The sequence below is a fragment of the Amblyraja radiata genome, chromosome 11 (genome assembly GCF_010909765.2).
Source record: "Amblyraja radiata isolate CabotCenter1 chromosome 11, sAmbRad1.1.pri, whole genome shotgun sequence".
Classification (NCBI taxonomy): Eukaryota; Metazoa; Chordata; class Chondrichthyes; order Rajiformes; family Rajidae; genus Amblyraja; species Amblyraja radiata.
Window position 1 is genome coordinate 898,360 of NC_045966.1, and position 22,531 is coordinate 920,890.

The 22,531-nt window shown below is 45.7% G+C and overlaps 1 protein-coding gene across 4 annotated transcripts; it reads left to right on the plus strand.

Annotated features, from left to right (window-relative positions):
• The first annotated feature begins 303 nt into the window (after positions 1 to 303).
• On the plus strand, positions 304 to 12,321 carry LOC116978205. Of its 4 annotated transcripts, none has more exons than XM_033029181.1 (6): positions 304 to 665; positions 699 to 775; positions 1,502 to 1,642; positions 2,920 to 3,051; positions 8,481 to 9,390; positions 12,249 to 12,321. In XM_033029181.1, the coding sequence occupies exons 1-6, from the start codon at positions 452 to 454 to the stop codon at positions 12,290 to 12,292; spliced, it is 1,518 nt and encodes a 505-aa protein (XP_032885072.1). In that variant the 5' UTR covers positions 304 to 451; the 3' UTR covers positions 12,293 to 12,321. The 4 variants fall into 4 exon arrangements, with proteins under 4 accessions (XP_032885072.1, XP_032885073.1, XP_032885074.1 ...); XM_033029182.1 differs by having other exon boundaries at positions 732 to 775; XM_033029183.1 differs by having other exon boundaries at positions 304 to 707; positions 1,500 to 1,642.
• Positions 12,322 to 22,531: the final 10,210 nt, after the last annotated feature.

The following is a 22,531-nucleotide window of genomic DNA, read 5'->3' on the forward strand; positions in this document are numbered from 1 at the left end:
CACATGGGGAGTGGGTAATGAGAGGGGGGAGTGGAGGGGAGGAGTGAGTGAGAGGGGGGAGTGGGGAGGAGGATGTGGGAGAGGGGAGTGGGGGGGAGGAGAAAGTGGGAGACGGGAGTGGAGGGGAGGGAGAGGGGAGTCGAGGGGAGGGAGTGAGAGGGGGGAGTGGAGGGGAGGGAGTGGGAGGGGGGAGTGGAGGAGAGGAAGTGGGAGGAGGGTGTGGAGGGGACGAAGTGGGAGAGGGGAGTCGAGGGGAGGGAGTGAGAGGGGGGTGTGGAGGGGAGGGAGAGGGGAATGGAGGGGAGGGAGAGGGGAGGGGAGAGGAGGGAGTAGGAAGGGGGAGTGGGAAAGTGACAGTGAGAGGGGGGGTGGAGGAAGGCGTGAGAGCAGCGATAGGGAAAATGATGAAGTCACAGATTGGGACAACTACCAAAGCTACATCTCTGAGGACATGGAGAAGCCCGAAGTGAACAATGTTGTAGAAATTAAATCAGAGAAGCTTCGAGAGGAAACACCAATTCCATTTTTGGAAAGTGACTCAGAACTTGAAGGTCTAATGGAAAAGTATGAATCGGACGATGACCAGGATGATCCAGAGAAGATGCAGTGTGGAGACGGACAGGGAACTGAAGTCAGTTCTGGTTCAGAAGTGGATCTACAGCAAGGATCTGTGTGTTCAGAAGTGGATCTACAGCAAGGATCTGTGAGTTCAGAAGTGGATCTACAGCAAGGATCTGTGTGTTCAGAAGTGGATCTACAGCAAGGATCTGTGGAGGTAATAGATGCTGCCTTATTTTCTTAGTGACTTTTTGGGCTTCACTAGACAATGCAACTGAGTTTAAAACTTTGAGTGGGAGATGAAAGGTTGATTAGAACATACTGTGAGAGAGCAAGATAGTGCTCTTAAAGATAGCGGAGTCAGGGGATATGGGGAGAAGGCAGGAACGGGGTACTGATTGGGGATGATCAGCCATGATCATATTGAATGGCGGTGCTGGCTCGAAGGGCCGAATGGCCTACTCCTGCACCTATTGTCATTGTCTATTGTCTATCTTATGTTCTCCAGAGATACTGCCTGACCCGTTGAGTTACTCTAGCACATTGTACCCTTTTGTGCATTGTGCAATGATGTGTGTGGGTCCTCTTTACTTTGACCTGCTATTTATATTTCATGTTGATCATTTTTGCTTCTGTTTCAACAATGGGATGTAAATCCATATTATACATTGACTCGTCCAATAATGCAGATACGCATTATTGTGATGATTCTTAAATGGTTTAATGGTTATAGCTTAACTTCCTTGGGAGGGTATTTAAATATGAAAGGTATCAGTGAGTGTTTATATACATTGTCACCATGTCATGCTGTGTGGTGTGAACAATACAACTGGTCTTTAGTGCAAAGTGCTCTGCAGCGGCAGCCACATTGTGCACACATTCATTACAGGGCTGCATTTTTACAGGTATTATTCTGACTGCTGGACATTTTCTTTGTTCCTAGAGCAACAGTGAGGAGGAGCCTGGACATGTAGTTTTCGTTGGTGACTTGGTGCCAGGCAAATGTACACATGCCTATTTAATCCACCTCGCTGAACTCTTCGGGAAGATTAATAAAGTAGTGCTAATTAAAGGAAAGGGAGAGGTAAGCACCAGGACTGGCTGAAGTGAGAGAGTTAGAAAGAGCTCTTAAAGATAGCGGAGTCAAGGGATATGGGGAGAAGGCCGGAACGGGCTACTGAATGTAGATAATCAGCCATGATCACATTGAATGGCTGTGCTGGCTCGAAGAGCCAAATGGCCTACTCCTGCACCTATTGTCTATTGAATTAAATCATAATATACATGAATTCACTATCTATGTACCTGAAATAACATTTTAGTTAATAAAGAAGTGCAGCGCAAAAACAATGCTCCTTTTAGGCTTTCAGGAATTTAGATAGGACCACAATCTGGAGGTTTAAATATAAGGGACGGCCATTTAGGACTGAGATGAGGAAAAACTGTGGCATTCTCTGCCACAGAAGGCAGTGGAGACCAATTCATTGGATGTATTCAAGAGAGAGTTAGATTTAACTCTTAGGGCTAATGGAATCAAGGGATATGGGGAAAAGGCATGAACGGGGTACTGATTTTGGATGATCAGCCATGATCATATTGAATGGTGGTGCTGGCTCGTGGGGCCGAATGGCCTACTCCTGCACCTATTTTCTGTGTTTCTATGTTTACCATATGTTTACCACCTGATACCTGAACAATTGAAGTCACATAGCAACCCCCATTGTATTGAATCAGGAGGCAAATCATGTCTTCTTATGAAATCTCACTGATTTAAATAAAGTTTACCCTAGTGACTTGGGCAATCAGTTTTATTTCAAATAATTTCACAGTATAAAGGGCACAACAGATTTACTTGTGTCCAGAATTTGTTCATCCAAACTAAGAATGGGGGAATCTCACCATGGCGGGTCATATGTTGATAGGGTGGCTTGCACCAATTAATTAGGTTCCAATCTCCCGGCTTAGCTGGGGAACACATTAAGTTGCTTCATTTAAAACCCTTCAGTGGAGAAGTTGGGAAACAATAAGAATAACATTCTTTGGAAACGCCTGCCTTCATACAGCCAGTTTTGAAACTGGCATGGAGCCAGTCCAGAGTTAATGAATAAGATGATTTAGAATTTCCCGAGAGCTGATTTGGTTTTGAAACTTGAAATAAATTGTCTACACACCTAATGTATTCCGTCCATATCATCTACGAGTCAGTGTTCATCTTATTAAACCACTGTCTAAACACGGTAGACACTGGTACAGTATAGTTCCATTTATGTACTTTAATTACTTGTATTTGGTGATGTAAGATATTAGAAAGCTTTGGCATTTTCCATATATTTACCTATATGTAATGTGATATGCTTCAAGGGATTTGTGGAGATGCGCAACAGTGCAGACGCCCAAGCCATGGTCAGGTTTTTCAAAGCAAAACCACCTGTTATTCAAGGAAACATCCTCAGAGTGGAGTTGAGCCAGAAGTATAAAACGTTGTGTTTGAAGGTACGTTACAAACTTGCAGCACAGTCAATATTTGCATCAACAATTATATAAAACTCTCTTCATATGTGACATTAATAATAGAGAAAAAGCAGATCACCCATTGATGTGAACTGAAATTATTTATTAGAAGATTGAACATTAGGAGTGAGTGTGTAAAACTAGTGATCTAGATGTAAATCTAGTGATGCGTAACTGGCTCATAGTCCTGGGATTTGGTTAAAAAAATAATATTGTTGAAGATGATCAGATCTTAGTGGCCAGGTCACCTGGTTTGATGTCAAGTAAGGTTCGTTAAGAGGAAAACATGTTTATATTGTTAGCCTTACATAAACAAAGAACTTTGTTAATGCAGCGCCACGGAATAAACCCGAATAAACACTAGAGGTGACCTGAAACATCACCCATTCCTTCTCTCCAGAGATGCTGCCTGTCCCGCTGAGTTACTCTATCAGCAAGTATAATGAGATATGCTAGAGCAGCTCTTTGCACCCCAATGTTATGGAATGGTTACAATCAGGAGACTGTGATACGCATTCCGGCTATACTGCAAGTTCTGCAAGGTGGGGTGGGATGTTTTTGTTGTAAATAGGATCCACTGGCTTGCATCCAGCAGCCAGACCTGATATTCAATGGAGAAGTCAGCCAAAGTTGTCCTTCACTGTGGAGGAGCTGAGTGCCCCCTCTGCACTCCATCAAACTTGGATTTTCTTCCCCGATCGCCATCATTCTTCTAATTCAACCCTAATCCCAGGAATTGACACTTTGGTTAACATTGGTTAACATTTCTTTTGTTTCAATGATAAGGAGAGAGGCCAAGGTTGATGGTACACAAAAATGCTGGAGAAACTCAGCGGGTGCAGCAGCATCTATGGAGCGAAGGAAATAGGCGACGTTTCGTGCCGAAACCCTTCTTCAGACTGATGCCAAGGTTGATGTTGTCTTTCGTCAAAGGCATAAATGAACCTTTAATCGATTGACAGGGTAAATGGAATGTTGGCATTCAGCTTGCAGCAGAAGCTTAATTATAGCCTGAGGTTTTGGGAAACTGAAATAATCAATCAATCAATCAATCAATCAACCTTTATTGTCATCTTGCAAGCAACAGTTGTACAGTGCAAAATGAAAATACGTTTCCCAGGGAATAGCGGAGCATCGCACATGAAATTTAAAACATTTCACACATAATACTAAAAACAATCCAGTCCCTGATGGAACAGTATAAATAGTTAAAAGCAGGTAAAACACAACGTTAAAATACAATAAACATAGAAACATAGAAACATAGAAACATAGAAATTAGGTGCAGGAGTAGGCCATTCGGCCCTTCGAGCCTGCACCGCCATTCAATATGATCATGGCTGATCATCCAACTCAGTATCCCGTACCTGCCTTCTCTCCATACCCTCTGATCCCCTTAGCCACAAGGGCCACATCTAACTCCCTCTTAAATATAGCCAATGAACTGGCCTCGACTACCCTCTGTGGCAGGGACTTCCAGAGATTCACCACTCTCTGTGTGAAAAACTTCTTCTCATCTCGGTTTTAAAGGATTTCCCCCTTATCCTTAAGCTGTGAACCCTTGTCCTGGACTTCCCCAACATCGGGAGCAATCTTCCTGCATCTAGTCTGTCCAACCCCTTAAGAATTTTATAAGTTTCTATAAGATCCCCTCTCAATCTCCTAAATTCTAGAGAGTATAAACCAAGTCTATCCAGTCTTTCTTCATAAGACAGTCCTGACATCCCAGGAATCAGTCTGGTGAACCTTCTCTGCACTCCCTCTATGGCAATAATGTCCTTCCTCAGATTTGGAGTCCAAAACTGTACGCAATACTCCAGGTGTGGTCTCACCAAGACCCTGTACAACTGCAGTAGAACCTCCCTGCTCCTATACTCAAATCCTTTTGCTATGAAAGCTAACATACCATTCGCTTTCTTCACTGCCTGCTGCACCTGCATGCCCACTTTCAATGACTGGTGTACCATGACACCCAGGTCTCGCTGCATCTCCCCTTTTCCTAGTCGGCCACCATTTAGATAATAGTCTGCTTTCCTGTTTTTGCCACCAAAATGGATAACCTCACATTTATCCACATTATACTGCATCTGCCAAACATTTGCCCACTCACCCAGCCTATCCAAGTCACCTTGCAGTCTCCTAGCATCCTCTTCACAGCTAACACTGCCCCCCAGCTTAGTGTCATCCGCAAACTTGGAGATATTGCCTTCAATTCCCTCATCCAGATCATTAATATATATTGTAAATAGCTGGGGTCCCAGCACTGAGCCTTGCGGTACCCCACTAGTCACTGCCTGCCATTGTGAAAAGGACCCGTTTACCTCCTACTCTTTGCTTCCTGTTTGCCAGCCAATTCTCTATCCACATCAATACTGAACCCCCAATGCCGTGTGCTTTAAGTTTGTAAACTAATCTCTTATGTGGGACCTTGTCGAAAGCCTTCTGGAAGTCCAGATACACCACATCCACTGGTTCTCCCCTATCCACGCTACTAGTTACATCCTCGAAAAATTCTATAAGATTCGTCAGACATGATTTACCTTTTGTAAATCCATGCTGACTTTGTCCAATGATTTCACCACTTTCCAAATGTGCTGCTATCCCATCTTTAATAACTGACTCTAGCAGTTTCCCCACTACCGATGTTAGACTAACTGGTCTGTAATTCCCCGTTTTCTCTCTCCCTCCCTTCTTAAAAAGTGGGGTTACGTTTGCTACCCTCCAATCCTCAGGAACTACTCCAGAATCTAAAGAGTTTTGAAAAATTATCACTAATGCATCCACTATTTCTGGGGCTACTTCCTTAAGTACTCTGGGATGCAGCCTATCTGGCCCTGGGGATTTATCGGCCTTTAATCCATTTAATTTACCCAACACCACTTCCCGGCTAACCTGGATTTCACTCAATTCCTCCAACTCCTTTGACCCGCGGTCCCCTGCTATTTCCGGCAGATTATTTATGTCTTCCTTAGTGAAGACGGAACCAAAGTAGTTATTCAATTGGTCCGCCATATCCTTGTTCCCCATGATCAACTCACCCGTTTCTGACTGCAAGGGACCTACATTTGTTTTAACTAATCTCTTTCTTTTCACATATCTATAAAAACTTTTGCAGTCAGTTTTTATGTTCCCTGCCAGTTTTCTTTCATAATCTATTTTTCCTTTCCTAATTAAGCCCTTTGTCCTCCTCTGCTGGTCTCTGAATTTCTCCCAGTCCTCCGGTATGCTGCTTTTTCTGGCTAATTTGTACGCATCATCCTTCGCTTTGATACTATCCCTGATTTCCCTTGTTATCCACGGATGCACTACCTTCCCTGATTTATTCTTTTGCCAAACTGGGATGAACAATTTTTGTAGTTCATCCATGCAGTCTTTAAATGTCTTCCATTGCATATCCACCGTCAACCCTTTTAGAATTAATTGCCAGTCAATCTTGGCCAATTCACGTCTCATACCCTCAAAGTTACCTTTCTTTAAGTTCAGAACCATTGTTTCTGAATTAACAATGTCACTCTCCATCCTAATGAAGAACTCAACCATATTATGGTCACTCTTGCCCAAGGGGGCACGTACAACAAGACTGCTAACTAACCCTTCCTCATTACTCAATACCCAGTCTAAAATAGCCTGCTCTCTCGTTGGTTCCTCTACATGTTGATTTAGATAACTATCCCGCATACATTCCAAAAAATCCTCTTCCTCAGCACCCCTGCCAATTTGATTCACCCAATCTATATGTAGATTGAAGTCACCCATTATAACGGTTTTGCCTTTGTCGCACGCATTTCTAATTTCCTGTTTGATACCATCTCCAACTTCACTACTACTGTTAGGTGGCCTGTACACAACACCCACCAGCGTTTTCTGCCCCAATTATAACCAATTATAAAATGTCCGGGGCAGCTGATTTGAGTGGCCAGTGCCAGTTATTAAAGTGGCCAGTGCCAGTTATTAAAGTGTCCGTGCCAAGCCGCAGAATCAAGTGACTGTGAGTACAGAGTGACTGTTTGGCAGCCTCACAGCCTGTGGTAGGAAGCTGTTTAGCAGTCTTGTAGTCTGGTCTTTGATGCTTCTATATCTCTTGCCTGATGGCAGGAGATCCAGGTGTATGTGGAGGGGGTGCAGTTTGTCCTTAGCAATTCTCTGAGCTTTTTTCAGACAGCGGCTCTGGAACAGTTCTTGTATCGAGGGTAGGGAGACGCCAATGATCCTCTCTGCTCCCCTCACTACCCTCTGCAGAGCCTTCCTGTCCGAGCAGTTGCAGGTGGAGTACCACGTATTTATGCAGTACGTGAGTACAGACTCCACCGTACCCCTGTAGAAAGTCCTGAGGATGTTGGTGGGGAGTGAGGCCTGTTTTAGTTTCCTCAGGAAGTGCAGTCGCTGATGGGCCCATTTGACGGTCCCAGTGGTGTTCCTGGACCAGGTGAGACTGTCTGTAATTTGCACACCAAGCAACCTTATGCTCTCCACTCTCTCCACTGTGGTGCCACTGATGTTGAGGGGTGTATGCTTTGGCTGCGCCCTCCTGAAGTCGACAACCATCTCCTTCGTTTTGTCGACATTTAATTCTAGATTATTTTTGCCGCACCAGTCCACTAGTTGTTTTACTTAATCCCTGTACATTGATTCGTCATCTCCGCTGATGAGTCCCACCACTGTTGTGTCATCCGCAAATTTTATGATCTTATTGTCCCTGAATCTGGCAGCACAGTCATGTGTGAGCAATGTGAACAACAGCGGGCTGAGCACACAGCCTTGAGGGGAGCCGGTGCTCAGCGTGATCAAGCCTGAAGTGTTCTTGCCAACATGGACTGACTGCGGTCTCTCTGTCAGAAAGTCCAAGATCCAGTGACACAGGGTGGTGTTGAGGCCCAGCAGGGTTAGTTTCTCCACAAGTCTCTGTGGGATGATGGTGTTAAACGCTGAGCTGAAGTCAATGTACAGGATTCTGGCGTATGTGTTTTTGTTTTCCAGATGCGTGAGTACTGTGTGCAGCGTGGTAGAGATGGCATCCTCTGTAGAACGGTTGGGGCGATAGGCAAACTGGAGGGGGTCTAACGATGAGGGGAGGCTGGCAGTAATGTGGGGTTTCACCAGGCGTTCAAAACACTTCATTATTATTGGGGTAAGAAAGGAACAGGTTTTATTATCTAGAACCCTGTAATATGATCTGGTGAGACCGAAAATTAACAAGATGGGAGGTACTCTTAAATAAAGATTACTTGTGGCATTGAGCCAACCATTCCTTATCATGATCATATTGAATGGCGGTGCTGGCTCAAAGGGCTGAATGACCTACTCCTGCACCTATTGTCTATGTCTAGAAGTATCAAATGTTAAGGTAAATGGAAAGTCAATACAACATAGTGAATGGTTGACAATAACATTTTTATTGATTATCATTTCAGTTGCCATACTCACACCGCACTGGTGGTATCATGCCCCTAATTGGGCAGTTTGGTGCTTCTGAAAATGTGTCTGACCCAAAAGACATTTTAATATCAACAAGCACCCCAACTTTAGCCGAGCTTCGGGCTAAACATTCAGCACAGCTTCTGAAGTGGGCCAATGTGCCACTTGAGGGCAATATGCCCACAAAAGACAAGAGGTGGAGCCCACAGACATATGAAGGAAAAGAACTTGAGTGCTTTAGATTCTTACCATATGCTTTCAAAGTTCCAATGTTAGAAACTCACCGACAGTATTTGCAAAGTATTACTGGGTCTCCTGATATGTATGAGATCGATACACCAAAGATAGACGATGCATTTATTCAACTCTTGGTGGGTAAGAAAGTTATAAGTTCTCATGATGACTTGGACAAGCAGTTGGGTGAACCAGAGAGAATATTATGTAAGGCACAGTCAAAAGTAGCGGAAATTGTACATCCAGTTGTACTAGCCATACAGAAGTATGAATTCGATGAATTGTCTGGAGAATTAGATACTCTCACTAAAGAACAGTTGATAGAAAGACTGCAGTCGACAATAATTTCATGTCATCAATCAATTCTAAATGCTGGACAGACTCACCGCTGGTTAACTGAACTTCAGACAGAGAATTTGTTGAAGTTATTCAAATTCGGCCACATGTCTGTAAAACCACAAGACTATCCAAATGTGACATCGCCTGATCTACTGGGTGCTGAACTCGCAGAACAAATACTAAAGAAAGGTGAGGTTGTGAGGCGTAAGACCGCTCTTCCACCAATGAAGAAAAAAACACCCATCAATGTCTTCAAGAAGAAAAAAGTTTCCCCAAAACAGTGGAGGGGGTCACATCCATACTATTGGAGTTTAAAGCCATTCAGAGGCCGTGGTAAGTCACTTCTGTTTGTTGGGGAAGATCAAAAAGGGACAAGTTCACTGGGAAGAAAGCAGCTTTTAGTTACGGATGCACCTTTCCAAAATCTCTACATTTGTTCTGGTCTTTTAACTGCAGTAATTCTTGGCCGTTCCCCAACTATTTTGTTTAAATCTCTATTTGTTGCATTTGTACATTTAACTCAATCCCACGGTATTCAGCCCTCGATCTGATCTTGCCCAAAGGTGCACTAAATCTTGCCAGAGCGGCCATTCAGATGAAGGTATTTGACACGGTATTGCATATAAAAGTTGGGATTTCATGCAGTTGTACGTCATTGGTGAGACCACACTTGGAATATTGTGTGCAGTTCTGATCACCCAGCTACAGGAAGGATTTCCATAAGTTGGAAAAGGTGCAGAAGAGACTCACTAAGGTGGTACCAGGACTTGTGATCTTGAGTTATAGGCTGAGACCTTTTCCTTTGGAACGTTAGAGGCTGAATGGTTACCTTATTAAGGTGTATAGGATCATGAGGGCCATAGACAAAGTGAATGCTCACTGTCTTTTTTCCAGGGTAGCGGATTATACAACTAGAGGGGAGAGATTTACAAGGTACCTCAGGGATAACTTCTTCACTCGGACGGTAGTCTGCATTTGGAAAGAGCTGCGAGAGGCTGTAGAAGTACCTTTATATATTTACACCTTTCACAAGACATTTGAGTAGCAGTGTTGTGGCGGTGGAGTTGCTGCCTTACAGCGCCAGAGACCTGGGTTCTATCTGGTGCTGTCTGTAAGTAGTTTGTACGTTTAACATGTGAAAATGATCTGAAACCTGCCTCTCACTCTAGGAGTATTTGTCCATTGCGATGAACCATTGATAGTATGACCTGGTGTAGGGTCTGGAGCTGATTTCTCCCATTGTTGAGTTCATGAGTGAGAATCAAAGCATGGTTGAAAAAGTTCACTTTAAAGATAGACAAAGTACAAATTCTTAAGACCATACAAAGCTTTAATTTAACGTCTGAAGGGTGTGGACCTAGAGACCCAGAGGCAACAGTTTTACATCTGAATACTCCAGCAACACACACACGGAAATACCAGAAAACCGGGGTTAATATACCTTCAGACTTAATACCAATTGCATGAGGTAATGTACCAGGAACCATCAGCCACCTCCAAATATAGAGTTGTTTTTCACTCTTTGCCAAAAGCCAGTCATCCCAATGGCATCCTCTGGCCCCTTCTTATCTGATTAACCTGTTCAACTTACATTAAAAAACTTGTAAGAGGGCTGTGAACTATTCAACTTAAGTTAAAAAAAAAACCATGCCATGATGATTTTGGCCAAATCCCATCATGCATTACAATTGGCTTTTCACAACAGGAAAGCTTAAATATGACAACAATCGACTAATAACCAACTCTTTCATGGTCACAAAGTTCCAAACTTCTGAGAGTGATAATTAGGGGTGATGAAGATTGTCAATCTGACTCTTGGGCAGAAGTTGCAGAAGGTTACGCAGCAAAACAGTGGTGTGATCTTGAGTCTGGAGAATACAAGTCAAAGTTTGGCATCAGGAAATGACCATGAAGATGTTACTGTGTACATTAAATGTCTTGCCCTTTAAAACCCTGTAACATGGCAAAGGTGTGCAATCTCAATCTAGCCATGTGAACAAACATTATAACAGCTTTATAGAAAGTCTGATGAATACATAGACCAGTCTGTATGGGGAACTGCAGGACAGTTAATGTAAGAACAGTTTGATGAAAAATATTACGGGAGGAGGCTAAACAAATAGTTTGCACAATTTTATTTAATATTTTCTTACGTAGCAAAACTCATCTCATCATTTGTTAGTAAGAATTAATTCTAACATAAATCAACTACTTGCTATCCTCAATATTTTGCAATGCCACAGGAAACATGATAAATTGCTATTTTGATCTAATACTTGACTTGTTGTCTGCCCATTGTGGTCTACGGATTGCCCCTTCATGACATCTCTGCTATTTGTGGAGAATTTAGCTCAATTTCAGTGTTTAAGCCAGAACTACCTTTTAGCAAAAATAATAAGAACAATCGGTATTAGAAAGATATCTGGCAAATAATAACTATGTCAAGATATCAGGCAAGAAAAGGTGAAGTAGCAAAATCTTGCTTTGAAAAGTGATTTAACTAAGAGGCTCGGGTGAAGGCGACTCTTAACGTGTCCCACTTTGCTGCATGAAGGGGGAGAGGTTTTGATGAGGGTGGTGCTTTCTTTGTTGCTTGATCTTGTTGCTGACAATCAGATACAAGGGGAGAGATGATTTCCTATTGAAGATGAATGAACATTCTTATTGTGTTAGTAAACATATACCACCAATTATACACCTCCCGCCCGATCTCAGCAAAAGGGCATCCCAGCGAATTTATAATGAACTTTATGTGGATGCAAGCTTCTAATCAGCTGTTCAGAGGCATCTTTAAACAGGCAAGCCCTGAATTGTGGGGTGGAGAATGGTCTTCCTAGAAACCGGTTCATATGAGCACGCAACAGAAGCTTTTCACTGCCTTGGTACAGATGACAATAAACTAAACTATTGTGATTTTTCATGATGCAACGTAAAATCATCTACACATGCATCAAGAAATGTGATCTGAAACAACAACTTTTTAAAATTTACTTATTTCTTCCACATAACTTTTGTAAAAGAGAAGGTTTATTCTCTGTCCCAGATTTTTTGGTAGTGAGTTTTGAATTCTGTAAGGACAAATTCCCATTCCCTGATCTGATGTAATAAGGTATTGGATCACATCTGTTGCCAAGTGTTAAACTCTTTGTTGCTGATGTCTATTTATAATATTCCTAATTGCTCTGTTGCAGGAGGACCATTTAAAGGACATGTTCGAGGACACCCAATGTTTTAGGACCGAAAAATCTTAAAACCAACAAAAATGAAAATGAAGAAAGACACAGAGTGCTGGAGTAACTCAGCAAGACAGGCAGTATCTCTGGAGAGAAGGAATGGGTGACGTTTCAGACTGCATCAGTCTGAAGAAGGGTCTCGACCCGAAACGTCACCCATTCCTTCTCTCCAGAGATGATGCCTGTCCCGCTGAGTTACTCCAGCATTTTGTGTCTATCTTTAATTTAAACCAGCATCTGCAGTTCCTTCCTACACAAGAATAAAAATGAAGTGGACTGGACTGACACCTGTGTGGTTATTTTAGAACAGTTTGTCAGATGAATTTAAAAAATATTTTTCTTAGATTTTTTGTTACTGAAGTAGAAATTTTATATTTTCCATTGTTCTTCAGTTAAAATGATGGGTTAATGCTGAATTTTGCACATATTTTGTTCGAGCCCCCACTCCCTCGTCTCTACTCTACACCATCCCCCACCAGGAAGGCCATAAAGCCCTCAGTTTCTTCCTCGACCACCGAACCATCCAATTACCCTCTACTAGCACTCTACCCTGCCTCGAGGAGCTGGTCCTCACCCTTAACAACTTCTCCTTCGACTCCTGGCACTTCCTCCAAGTCCAAGGTTTAGCTATGGGCACTCACATGGGCTCCAGCTATGCCTGCCTCTTTGTAGGGTACGTTGAACAATCCCTGTTCCAGGCGTACACTGGCCCTATCCGGACTTTATCAGACGCTTTCTAAGGGCGGAATCGGCCGGTTCGTGGGGCTTTTCAGCGCCCGGCGCGGCTTAAAATCAAATTGCTGCATCGAGGCTCCCGATGTTGAAGCCCCTGCTGGCCCATGAAAGGCCCCGTGAATGGGCCGATTCAGGCCCCACGATTCTGGGCGCACGAAGCTGCTGTTGCTGGAGTTTGGAGTCGGTCAACAACCAGGTGAACTTCCGATGTTACTGTCCACAGGGCCCACGGCCGAAGCCTCGCGTGTGTGTGCATGCGCACGCACGTGGCCACCAAGAAATTGTGCCCCCCCCCCCCCCCCATGTTCTGATAGCGATTTCCATGCCTGTTGACTGCATCGGTGCTACCTCCTGCACCCAAGCAGAACTCATGGACTTCATCAACTTCACTACCAATTTCCATCCTGCACTCAATTTAGGACCATTTCCTACACCTCCCCATTTTTTGATCTCACCGTCTCCATCACAGGAAATGGACTATCGACTGACATCTATTACAAACCCACTGACTTCCACAACAATCTCGACAATATTTCTTCCCAACTTGCTTCCTGCAAAGACACTATGCCCTACACCCAATTCCTCCATCTACGCTGCATCTACAGCCAAGATGAGGTGTTCCAAATCAGGACATCCGAGATGTCCTCATTCTTTAGTGAACGGCGGTTCCCCTTCTCCATCATAGATGAGGCCCTCACTCGTGTGTCCTCGGTACCCCGCAGCTCCGCCCTTGCTCCCCCTCCCCCTAGTCGCAACAGAGACAGTCCCCTTAGTCCTTACCTTTCACCCCATTAGCCGTCGCATACAACACATAATCCTTCGAAATTTCTGCCACCTCCAACGTGATCCCAACACTAGTCACATTTTTCCATCTGCACTACTTTCCACCTTCGGCAGAAACCATTCCCTCCGCAATTCCCTGGTTAACTCATCCCTTCCCACCCAAACCACCCCCTCCCCAGGTACCTTCTACAACTGCAGAAGATGCTACACCTGTCCATATACCTCCTCCCTCGACTCTCCAGATCTTTCAGGTTAGGTAGAGGTTCACCTGCACCTCCTCCAACATCATCCACTGTATCCGTTGTTCAAGATGTGGACTCTTATACATCGGCTAGACCAAAATGTAGACTGGGCGATCGTTTCGCGGAACACCTTCACTCAGTCCGTCTGAACCTACCTGATCTCCTGGTTGCCAGAGAATTTAATTATCTTTCCCATTCCCACACTGACCTTTCTGTCCTCGGTCTCCTCCATTGTCAGAGTGAGGCTAAACAGCATCTCATAATTAGCTTGGGCAGCATACAGCCCAGTGGTATGAATATTGATTTCTTTAATTTCAGGTAGCCCTGGCATTCCCTCTCTCTCTATCCCTCCCCCACCCAAGTCACACCAGCTTCTTTTCAACAATGAACAATGGGTTGATTCCTTTATCATTGTTGCTTTTTTGCATATCTTTTATTCATTGTTCTATATCTCTCGTTTCCCTAATCCATAATCAGTCTGAAGAAGGGTCTCGACCCGAAACATCATCCATTCCTTCTTTCCAGAGATGCTTTCTGTCCTGCTGAGTTACTCCAGCTATTTGTGTCTTCGGTTTAAACCAACATCTGCAGTTTCTTCCTGCATGATATGGATTGAAAAGTCTCTTCAAGTTCAAGTGAGTTTATTGTAATGTGTCCCTGATAGGACAATTAAATTCTTGCTTTGCTTCAGCACAACAGAACATAGTAGGCATTGACTAAAATGGTGCCTGCCTGCGGCGACTTTTGAGGAGCACCGGAACCTAAAAGGCTTAGATACAACTTCATGGAAGAAAGCAGAGGGTGATGATGGAAGATTGTTTCTCGGACTGGAGGCTTGTGACTAGTGGTGTGCCGCAGACTTTGGTGAATGAATGAATGAATAAGTTTATTGGCCAAGTATTCACATACAAGGAATTTGCTGGTGGGCCCATTGCTGTTTGTCATCCAAATTATTGATGTATATGTATGTATGTAGAGAATGTATATGGCATGATTAGCATGCTTGCAGATGACACAAAAGTGGATGATATTGTAGATTGTGAAGATGGTTATCAAAAATTGCAGCAGTGTCTTGATGGGCTGGCCAGGTGGGCTGAGGAATGGTTGATGCAATTTAATAGAAAAATACGAGGTGTTGCATTTTGGGAAGTTTTAAATGGGCAAGACCAATGTGAATCATCAAGCTCTGGGCAGTGTTGCAGAGCAGAGCGATCTAGGAGCAGAGGTGAATAGTGGTGGCAGGTAGATATGGTGGTCACATTGGCTTTCATTAGTCAGAGGATGTTCAGGAGGGATAGACAGAAAGGAAAAGGAGGTGGGGCAGCGTTGCTGGTTAGAGAGGAGATTAACGCAATAGAAAGGAAGGACATTAGCTTGGAGGATGTGGAATTGATATGGGTAGAGCTGCGAAACACTAAGGGGAAGAAAACTAGTGGGTGTTGTGTACAGGCCACCTAACAGTAGTAGTGGAGTTGGGGATGGCATCAAACGGGAAATTAGAAATGCGTGCAACAAAGGTAAAACAGTTATAATGGGTGACTTCAATCTACATATAGATTGGGTGAATCAAATTGGCAGGGGTGCTGAGGAAGAGGATTTCTTGGAATGTATGCGGGATAGTTTTCTAAACCAACATGTAGAGGAACCAACGAGAGAGCAGGCTATTCTAGACTGGGTATTGAGTAATGAGGAAGGGTTAGTTAGCAGTCTTGTTGTGCGTGGCCCCTTGGGCAGGAGTGACCATAATATGGTTGAGTTCTTCATTAGGATGGAGAGTGACATAATTAATTCAGAAACAAGGGTTCTGAACTTAAAGAAAGGTAACTTTGAGGGTATGAGACGTGAATTGGCCAAGATAGACTGGCAATTAAAGGGTTGACGGTGGATATGCAATGGAAGGCATTTAAAGACTGCATGGATGAACTACAACAATTGTTCATCCCAGTTTGGCAAAAGAATAAATCAGGGGAGGTAGTGCATCCGTGAATAACAAGAGAAATCAGGGATAGTATCAAAAGAAAAGATGAAGCATACAAATTAGCCAGAAAAAGCAGCCTACCAGAGGACTGGGAGAAATTCAGTCCAGCAGAGGAGGACAAAGGACTTAAATAGGAAAGGGAAAATAGATTATGAAAGAAAACTGGCAGGGAACATAAAAACTGACTGCAAATGTTTTTATAGATATGTGAAGAGAAAAAGATTAGTTAAAACAAATGTAGGTCCCTTGCAGTCAGAAACAGGTGAATTGATCATGGGGAACAAGGACATGGCAGACCAATTGAATAACTACTTTGGTTCTGTCTTCACTAAGGAAGACATAAATAATCTGCCGGAAATAGCAGGGGACCGCCGGTCAAATGAGATGGAGGAACTGAGTGAAATCCAGGTTAGCCGGCAAGTGGTGTTAGGTAAATTGAATGGATTAAAGGCTGATAAATCCCCAGGGCCAGATAGGCTGCATCCCAGAGTACTTAAGGAAGTAGCCCCAGAAATAGTGGATACATTAGTGATAATTTTTCAAAACTCTTTAGATTCTGGAGTAGTTCCTGAGGATTGGAGGGTAGCTAATATAACCCCACTTTTTAAAAAGGGAGGGAGAGAGAAAACGGGGAATTACAGACAAGTTAGTCTAACATCGGTAGTGGGGAAACTGCTAGAGTCAGTTATTAAAGATGGGATAGCAGCACATTTGGAAAGTGGTGAAATCATTGGACAAAGTCAGCATGGATTTATGAAAGGTAAATCGTGTCTGACGAATCTTATAGAATTTTTCGTGGATGTAACTAGTAGTGTGGATAAGGGAGAACCAATGGATGTGTTATATCTGGACTTTCAGAAGGCTTTCGACAAGGTCCCACAGAGATTAGTATGCAAACTTAAAGCACACGGTATTGGGGGTTCAGTATTGATGTGGATAGAGAACTGGCTGGCAGACAGGAAGCAAAGAGGGTCCTTTTCCGCTAAACGGGTCCTTTTCAGAATGGCAGGCAGTGACTAGTGGGGTACCGCAAGGCTCAATGCTGGGACCCCAGCTATTTACAATATATATTAATAATTTGGACGAGGGAATTGAATGCAACATCTCCAAGTTTGCGGATGACACGAAGCTGGGGGGCAGTGTTAGCTGTGAGGAGGATACTAGGAGGCTGCAAGGTGACTTGGATAGGCTAGGTGAGTGGGCAAATGCATGGCAGATGCAGTATAATGTGGATAAATGTGAGGTTATCCACTTTGGTGGCAAAAACAGGAAAGTAGACTATTATCTGAATGGTGGCCGATTAGGAAAAGGGGAGATGCAACGAGACCTGGGTGTCATGGTACAGCAGTCATTGAAAGTAGGCATGCAGGTGCAGCAGGCAGTGAAGAAAGCGAATGGTATGTTAGCATTCATAGCAAAAGGATTTGAGTACAGGAGCAGGGAGGTTCTACTGCAGTTGTACAGGGTCTTGGTGAGACCACACCTGGAGTATTGCGTACAGTTTTGGTCTCCTAATCTGAGGAACGACATTCCTGCCATAGAGGGAGTACAGAGAAGGTTCACCAGACTGATTTCTGGGATGTCAGGACTTTCATATGAAGAAAGACTGGATAGACTCGGCTTGTACTCGCTAGAATTTAGAAGATTGAGGGGGGATGTTATAGAAACGTACAAAATTCTTAAGGGGTTGGACAGGCTAGATGCAGGAAGATTGTTCCTGATGTTGGGGAAGTCCAGAACAAGGGGTCACAGTTTAAGGATAAGGGGGAAATCTTTTAGGACCGAGATGAGAAAAACATTTTTCACACAGAGAGTGGTGAATCTGTGGAATTCTCTGCCACAGAAGGTAGTTGAGGCCAGTTCATTGGCTATATTTAAGAGGGAGTTAGATGTGGCCCTTGTGGTTAAGGTATCAGGGGGTATGGAGAGAAGGCAGGTACAGGATACAATTTATTTATTTGTCATTTATTTGTCATTTGGACCCCTTGAGGTCCAAACGAAATGACGTTTCTGCAGCCATACATTACAAACAAATAGACCCAAGACACAACATAATTTACATAAACATCCATCACATCGCTGTGATGGAAGGCCAAAAAAAACTTATCTCTCCACTGCACTCTCCCCCCCCCCCCCCCCCCCCCCCCCTGATGTCAGAGTCAGAGTCAAAGTCAAAGCCCCCGGCGGGCGATGGCGATTGTCCCGCGGCCATTAAAGCCACGCCGGGTGATGCAAGGTCGCACACCGGGTTCTTGATGTTAGAGCCCCCGGCGTGCGCTCGCAGAGTCCCGCGGCCATTCCAAGCCGCGCGGGGCGATGGTGTAAGGCCCCGCTCCAGGAACTCTTCAACCCCGCAACTCGGGCGGGAGAAGTCGCCGTTGCGGGAGCCCTGAAAAGCGGTCTCCCTCCAGGGACCGGCGGGCTCCCGGTGCCGCCGTCCGCCAGACCCGCAGTTGCAGCCTCCGAAACTCCGGAGGTCGGGCCGCAGCAGCGCTCCACCACCACTCCACCCGCTCTGGACTCGGCCAGCTCGGCGACGGTGAGGTGAGTAGTCGGCACCAGAGCCCCCGGTCTTCCTGTTGGAGGCCGCTCCTCGTTGCAGCCCCAACGACAACGGAGACCCGACAAAGAAAAGGTCGGGTCTCCCGTGCAGGGAGAGATTTAAAAGTTACCCTCTCCCTCCCACCCCACCCCCACCCCCCCACACACATACCCCAACAAAAAAATAACAAAAACTACATAAAAACATAGACATAAAATAATAAAAACGCAGACGGACTGCAGAGGCCGCTGCTGACGAGAGTCGCGCCGCCCACCGAAATTCCTGAGTTGGATGATCAGCCATGATCATATTGAATGGCGATGCAGGCTCGAAGGGTCGAATGGCCTACTCCTGCACCTATTTTCTATGATTCTATATTACTCCAGCTTTTTGTGTCGATCTTCAGATTAAACCAGCATATGCAGTTCCTTCGAGACGTACCAGGGCCCCATCCCCAACCTCTACCTCCGTTACATTGACGACTGCTTTGGCGCCACCTCCTGCACCTACACACAACTGACTGATTTCATCCACTTCACCACCAACTTCCATCCGGCACTCCAATACACCTGGACGATTTCCGACACGTCCCTACCATTCCTTGACCTCACCATCTCCATCGCAGGGGACAGACTCCTGACCGACATACATTACAAACCCACTGACTCACATGGCTATCTGGACTACACGTCTTCCCACCCTGCCCCCTGTAAAGACTCCATCCCCTACTCCCAATTCCTCCGCCTACGCCGCATCTGTTCCCAGGATGAGACATTTCATACCAGGGCATCGGAAATGTCCTCGTTCTTCAGGGAATGGGGATTCCCCTCCGCCACCATAGATGAGGCTCACACCAGGGTCTCATCCATACCCCGTAACACTGCTCTCTCTCCCCATCCCCGCACACGCAACAAGGGCAGAGTCCCTCTGGTCCTCACCTTTCACCCCACCAGCCGGCAAATACAACACATAATCCCCCGCCATTTCCGCCACCTCCAACGTGACCCCACCACTCGCCACATCTTCCCATCTCCCCCCATGTCTGACTTCCGCAAAGACCGCTCCCTCCGCAACTCCCTCGTCAATTCTTCCCTTCCCTCCCGCACCACCCCCTCCCCGGGCACTTTCCGTTGCAACCGCAAGAAATGCAACACCTGTCCCTTCACCTCCCCCCTCGACTCCATCCAAGGTCCCAAGCAGTCGTTCCAGGTGCGACAAAGGTTCACCTGTATCTCCTCCAACCTCATCTACTGCATCCGCTGCTCTAGATGTCAGCTGATTTACATCGGTGAGACCAAGCGTAGGTTGGGCGATCGTTTCGCCGAACACCACCACTCAGTCCGCAATAACCTACCTGACCTCCCGGTGGCTCAGCACTTCAACTCCCCCTCCCATTCCCAATCCGACCTCTCTGTCCTGGGTCTCCTCCATTGCCAGAGTGAGCAACAGCGGAAATTGGAGGAACAGCACCTCATATTCAGTCTGGGGACCTTGCGTCCTTATGGCATTAACATAGAATTCTCCCAATTTGGCTAGCCCTTGCTGTCTCCTCCCCTTCCTTAACCCTCTAGCTGTCTCCTCCCACCCTCCCATCCGCCCGCCCTCGGGCTCCTCCTCCTCCTCCCCTTTTCCTTCTTTCTTTCCCCCACCCCCCATCAGTCTGAAGAAGGGTTTCGGCCCGAAACGTCGCCTATTTCCTTCGCTCCATAGATGCTGCTGCACCCGCTGAGTTTCCCCAGCAATTTTGTGTACCTTATGCAGTTCCTTCCTACATATTGAGTATAGAAGTTGGGAGGCCATGTTGCAGTTGTATATGATATTGATGAGGCCACATTTAGATTATTGTATTCAGTTTTATTATCAATATGTTGTCAAGTTGGAAAGGCTGCAAAGATTTACGAGAATATTGCCAAAACTCAAGGGTCTGAGCTATAGGAAGAGGTTGAGCAGGCTAGGACTTTATTCCATGGAGCGCAGAAGGATGAAAGGTGATCTTATAGAGGTGTACAAAATTATGAGAGGAATAGATCGGGTAAACGCAGACTTTTTCCCAGAGTAGAGGAATCAAGAACCAGAGGGTATAGGCTCCATAGATGCTGCTGCACCCACTGAGTTTCTTCAGCATTTTTGTGTACCTTCGATTTTCCAGCAACTGCAGTTCCTTCTTACACATAAGTTTAAGGTGATGGGGGAAAGATTTAATAGGAACCTGAGGGGTAGCTTTTTTTACACAAAGGGTGGTGTGTGTATGAAACGAGCTGCCAGGTGAAGTAGTTGAGGCTGGTACTAGAAACATAGGAAATAGGTGCAGGAGTAGGCCATTCGGCCATTCGAGCCTGCACCGCCATTCGATATGATCATGGCTGATCATCCAACTCAGTATCCCATCCCTGCCTTTTCTCCATACCCCCTGATCCCTTTAGCCACAAGGGCCACATCTAACTCCCTCTTAAATATAGCCAATGAACTGGCCTCAACTACCTTCTGTGGCAGAGAATTCCACAGATTCACCACTCTGTAAAAAATGATTTTCTCATCTCGGTCCTAAAAGACTTCCCTCTTATCCTTAAACTTTGACCCCTAGTTCTGGACTTCCCCCCGCCGCCGGGGCCCCAAGTCATCTTCCCCCCCACACCACCCCTGCTGACCCACACTGAGCCCACGCCACCCCAGCAGGGGTTAGCGAGGGTGGCGTGGACCCAGCAGGGTTGGCGTGGGCCCAGCGGGGGTGGCGTGAGCCCAGCGGGGGTGGCATGAGCCCAGCTGGGGTGGCGTGGGCTCAGTGTGGGTCAGCGGGGGTGGTGTGGGGGGGAAGATGACTTGGGGCCCCGGCGGCGGGGGGAAGCAAGGGGAGCGGGCTCCGCCGCAGCGGCGTCTGGTGTTGGGGTTACAGCCGTTGGGTTCAGTTTCAGCCACTCCCGCCCGGGGACGGGAGAACAGAGAAATGGCCGTTTCCAGAGTGGGAACGTTGATTTTTTTTGTTTTTTTATTCCAAATCCTTTTTTTTTCCGATTTAAAAAAAAAAAATTTCTGGGTGACTTTTTTCTTAGGGAAAAAAGGGGGGTGCGGTCGCACCCAACGCACCACCCCTTCGGACGGCCATGCACACTCATCTCTCAGCTGCTATCAGGAAGAAGGTACAGGAGCCTGAAATCTGGTACGTCCAGGTTGAGGAACAGCTACTTCCCCACAGCCATCAGGCTATTAAACTCGCCATCAAACAAACTCTGAACCATAACAGCCTATTGCACTTTATCTGTTTATTTATGTATATATGGTCTATGCTACATAGACACACTGAACTGTTCTGTATTTATGCTTACAATACTCTGTGTGCTGCAGCAAGCAAGAATTTCATTGTCCTATCTGGGACACATGACAATAAACTCTCTTGACTTGAGTATACAAGCCCAGCCGCTCCATTCTATCAACATATGACATTTCGGGTGGAGACCCTTCTTCAGACTGATGTCAGGGGAGGTGACGGGACAGAGATAGAGACAGAATGTAGGTGGAGGCAGCCAGACTGGTGGGAGCAGTGGGGAGGGGGAGGGGATGGAGAGAGTGGGAAAGTCAGGGCTATCTGAAGGTAGAGAAGGCAATGTTGATACCGCTGGGTGTAAACTTGTGCTGGGCCTCACTCTGACAATGCAGGAGGCCCAGGACAGAAAGGTCAGGTCAGTGTGGGAATGGGGTGGATGAGGGTGGAGGGGGTGCAGGTGAAGTCTGTCGCGGTCCTTGGATGGAGTCGAGGGGGAGGGTGAAGATAGAGGGTCTCCCACCCAAAGACCCTATAGCGGCTATAAGATCTTTGCTCCCACCTGAAACGTCACGGTCACCCATTCCTTCTCTCCACAGACGCTGCCTGTCCCGCTCACACCACGTGCCGGGGGGGGGGGGTGCTGGGTGACGGCACCACGTGCCGGGGGGGGGTGCTGGGTGACGGCACCACGTGCCGGGG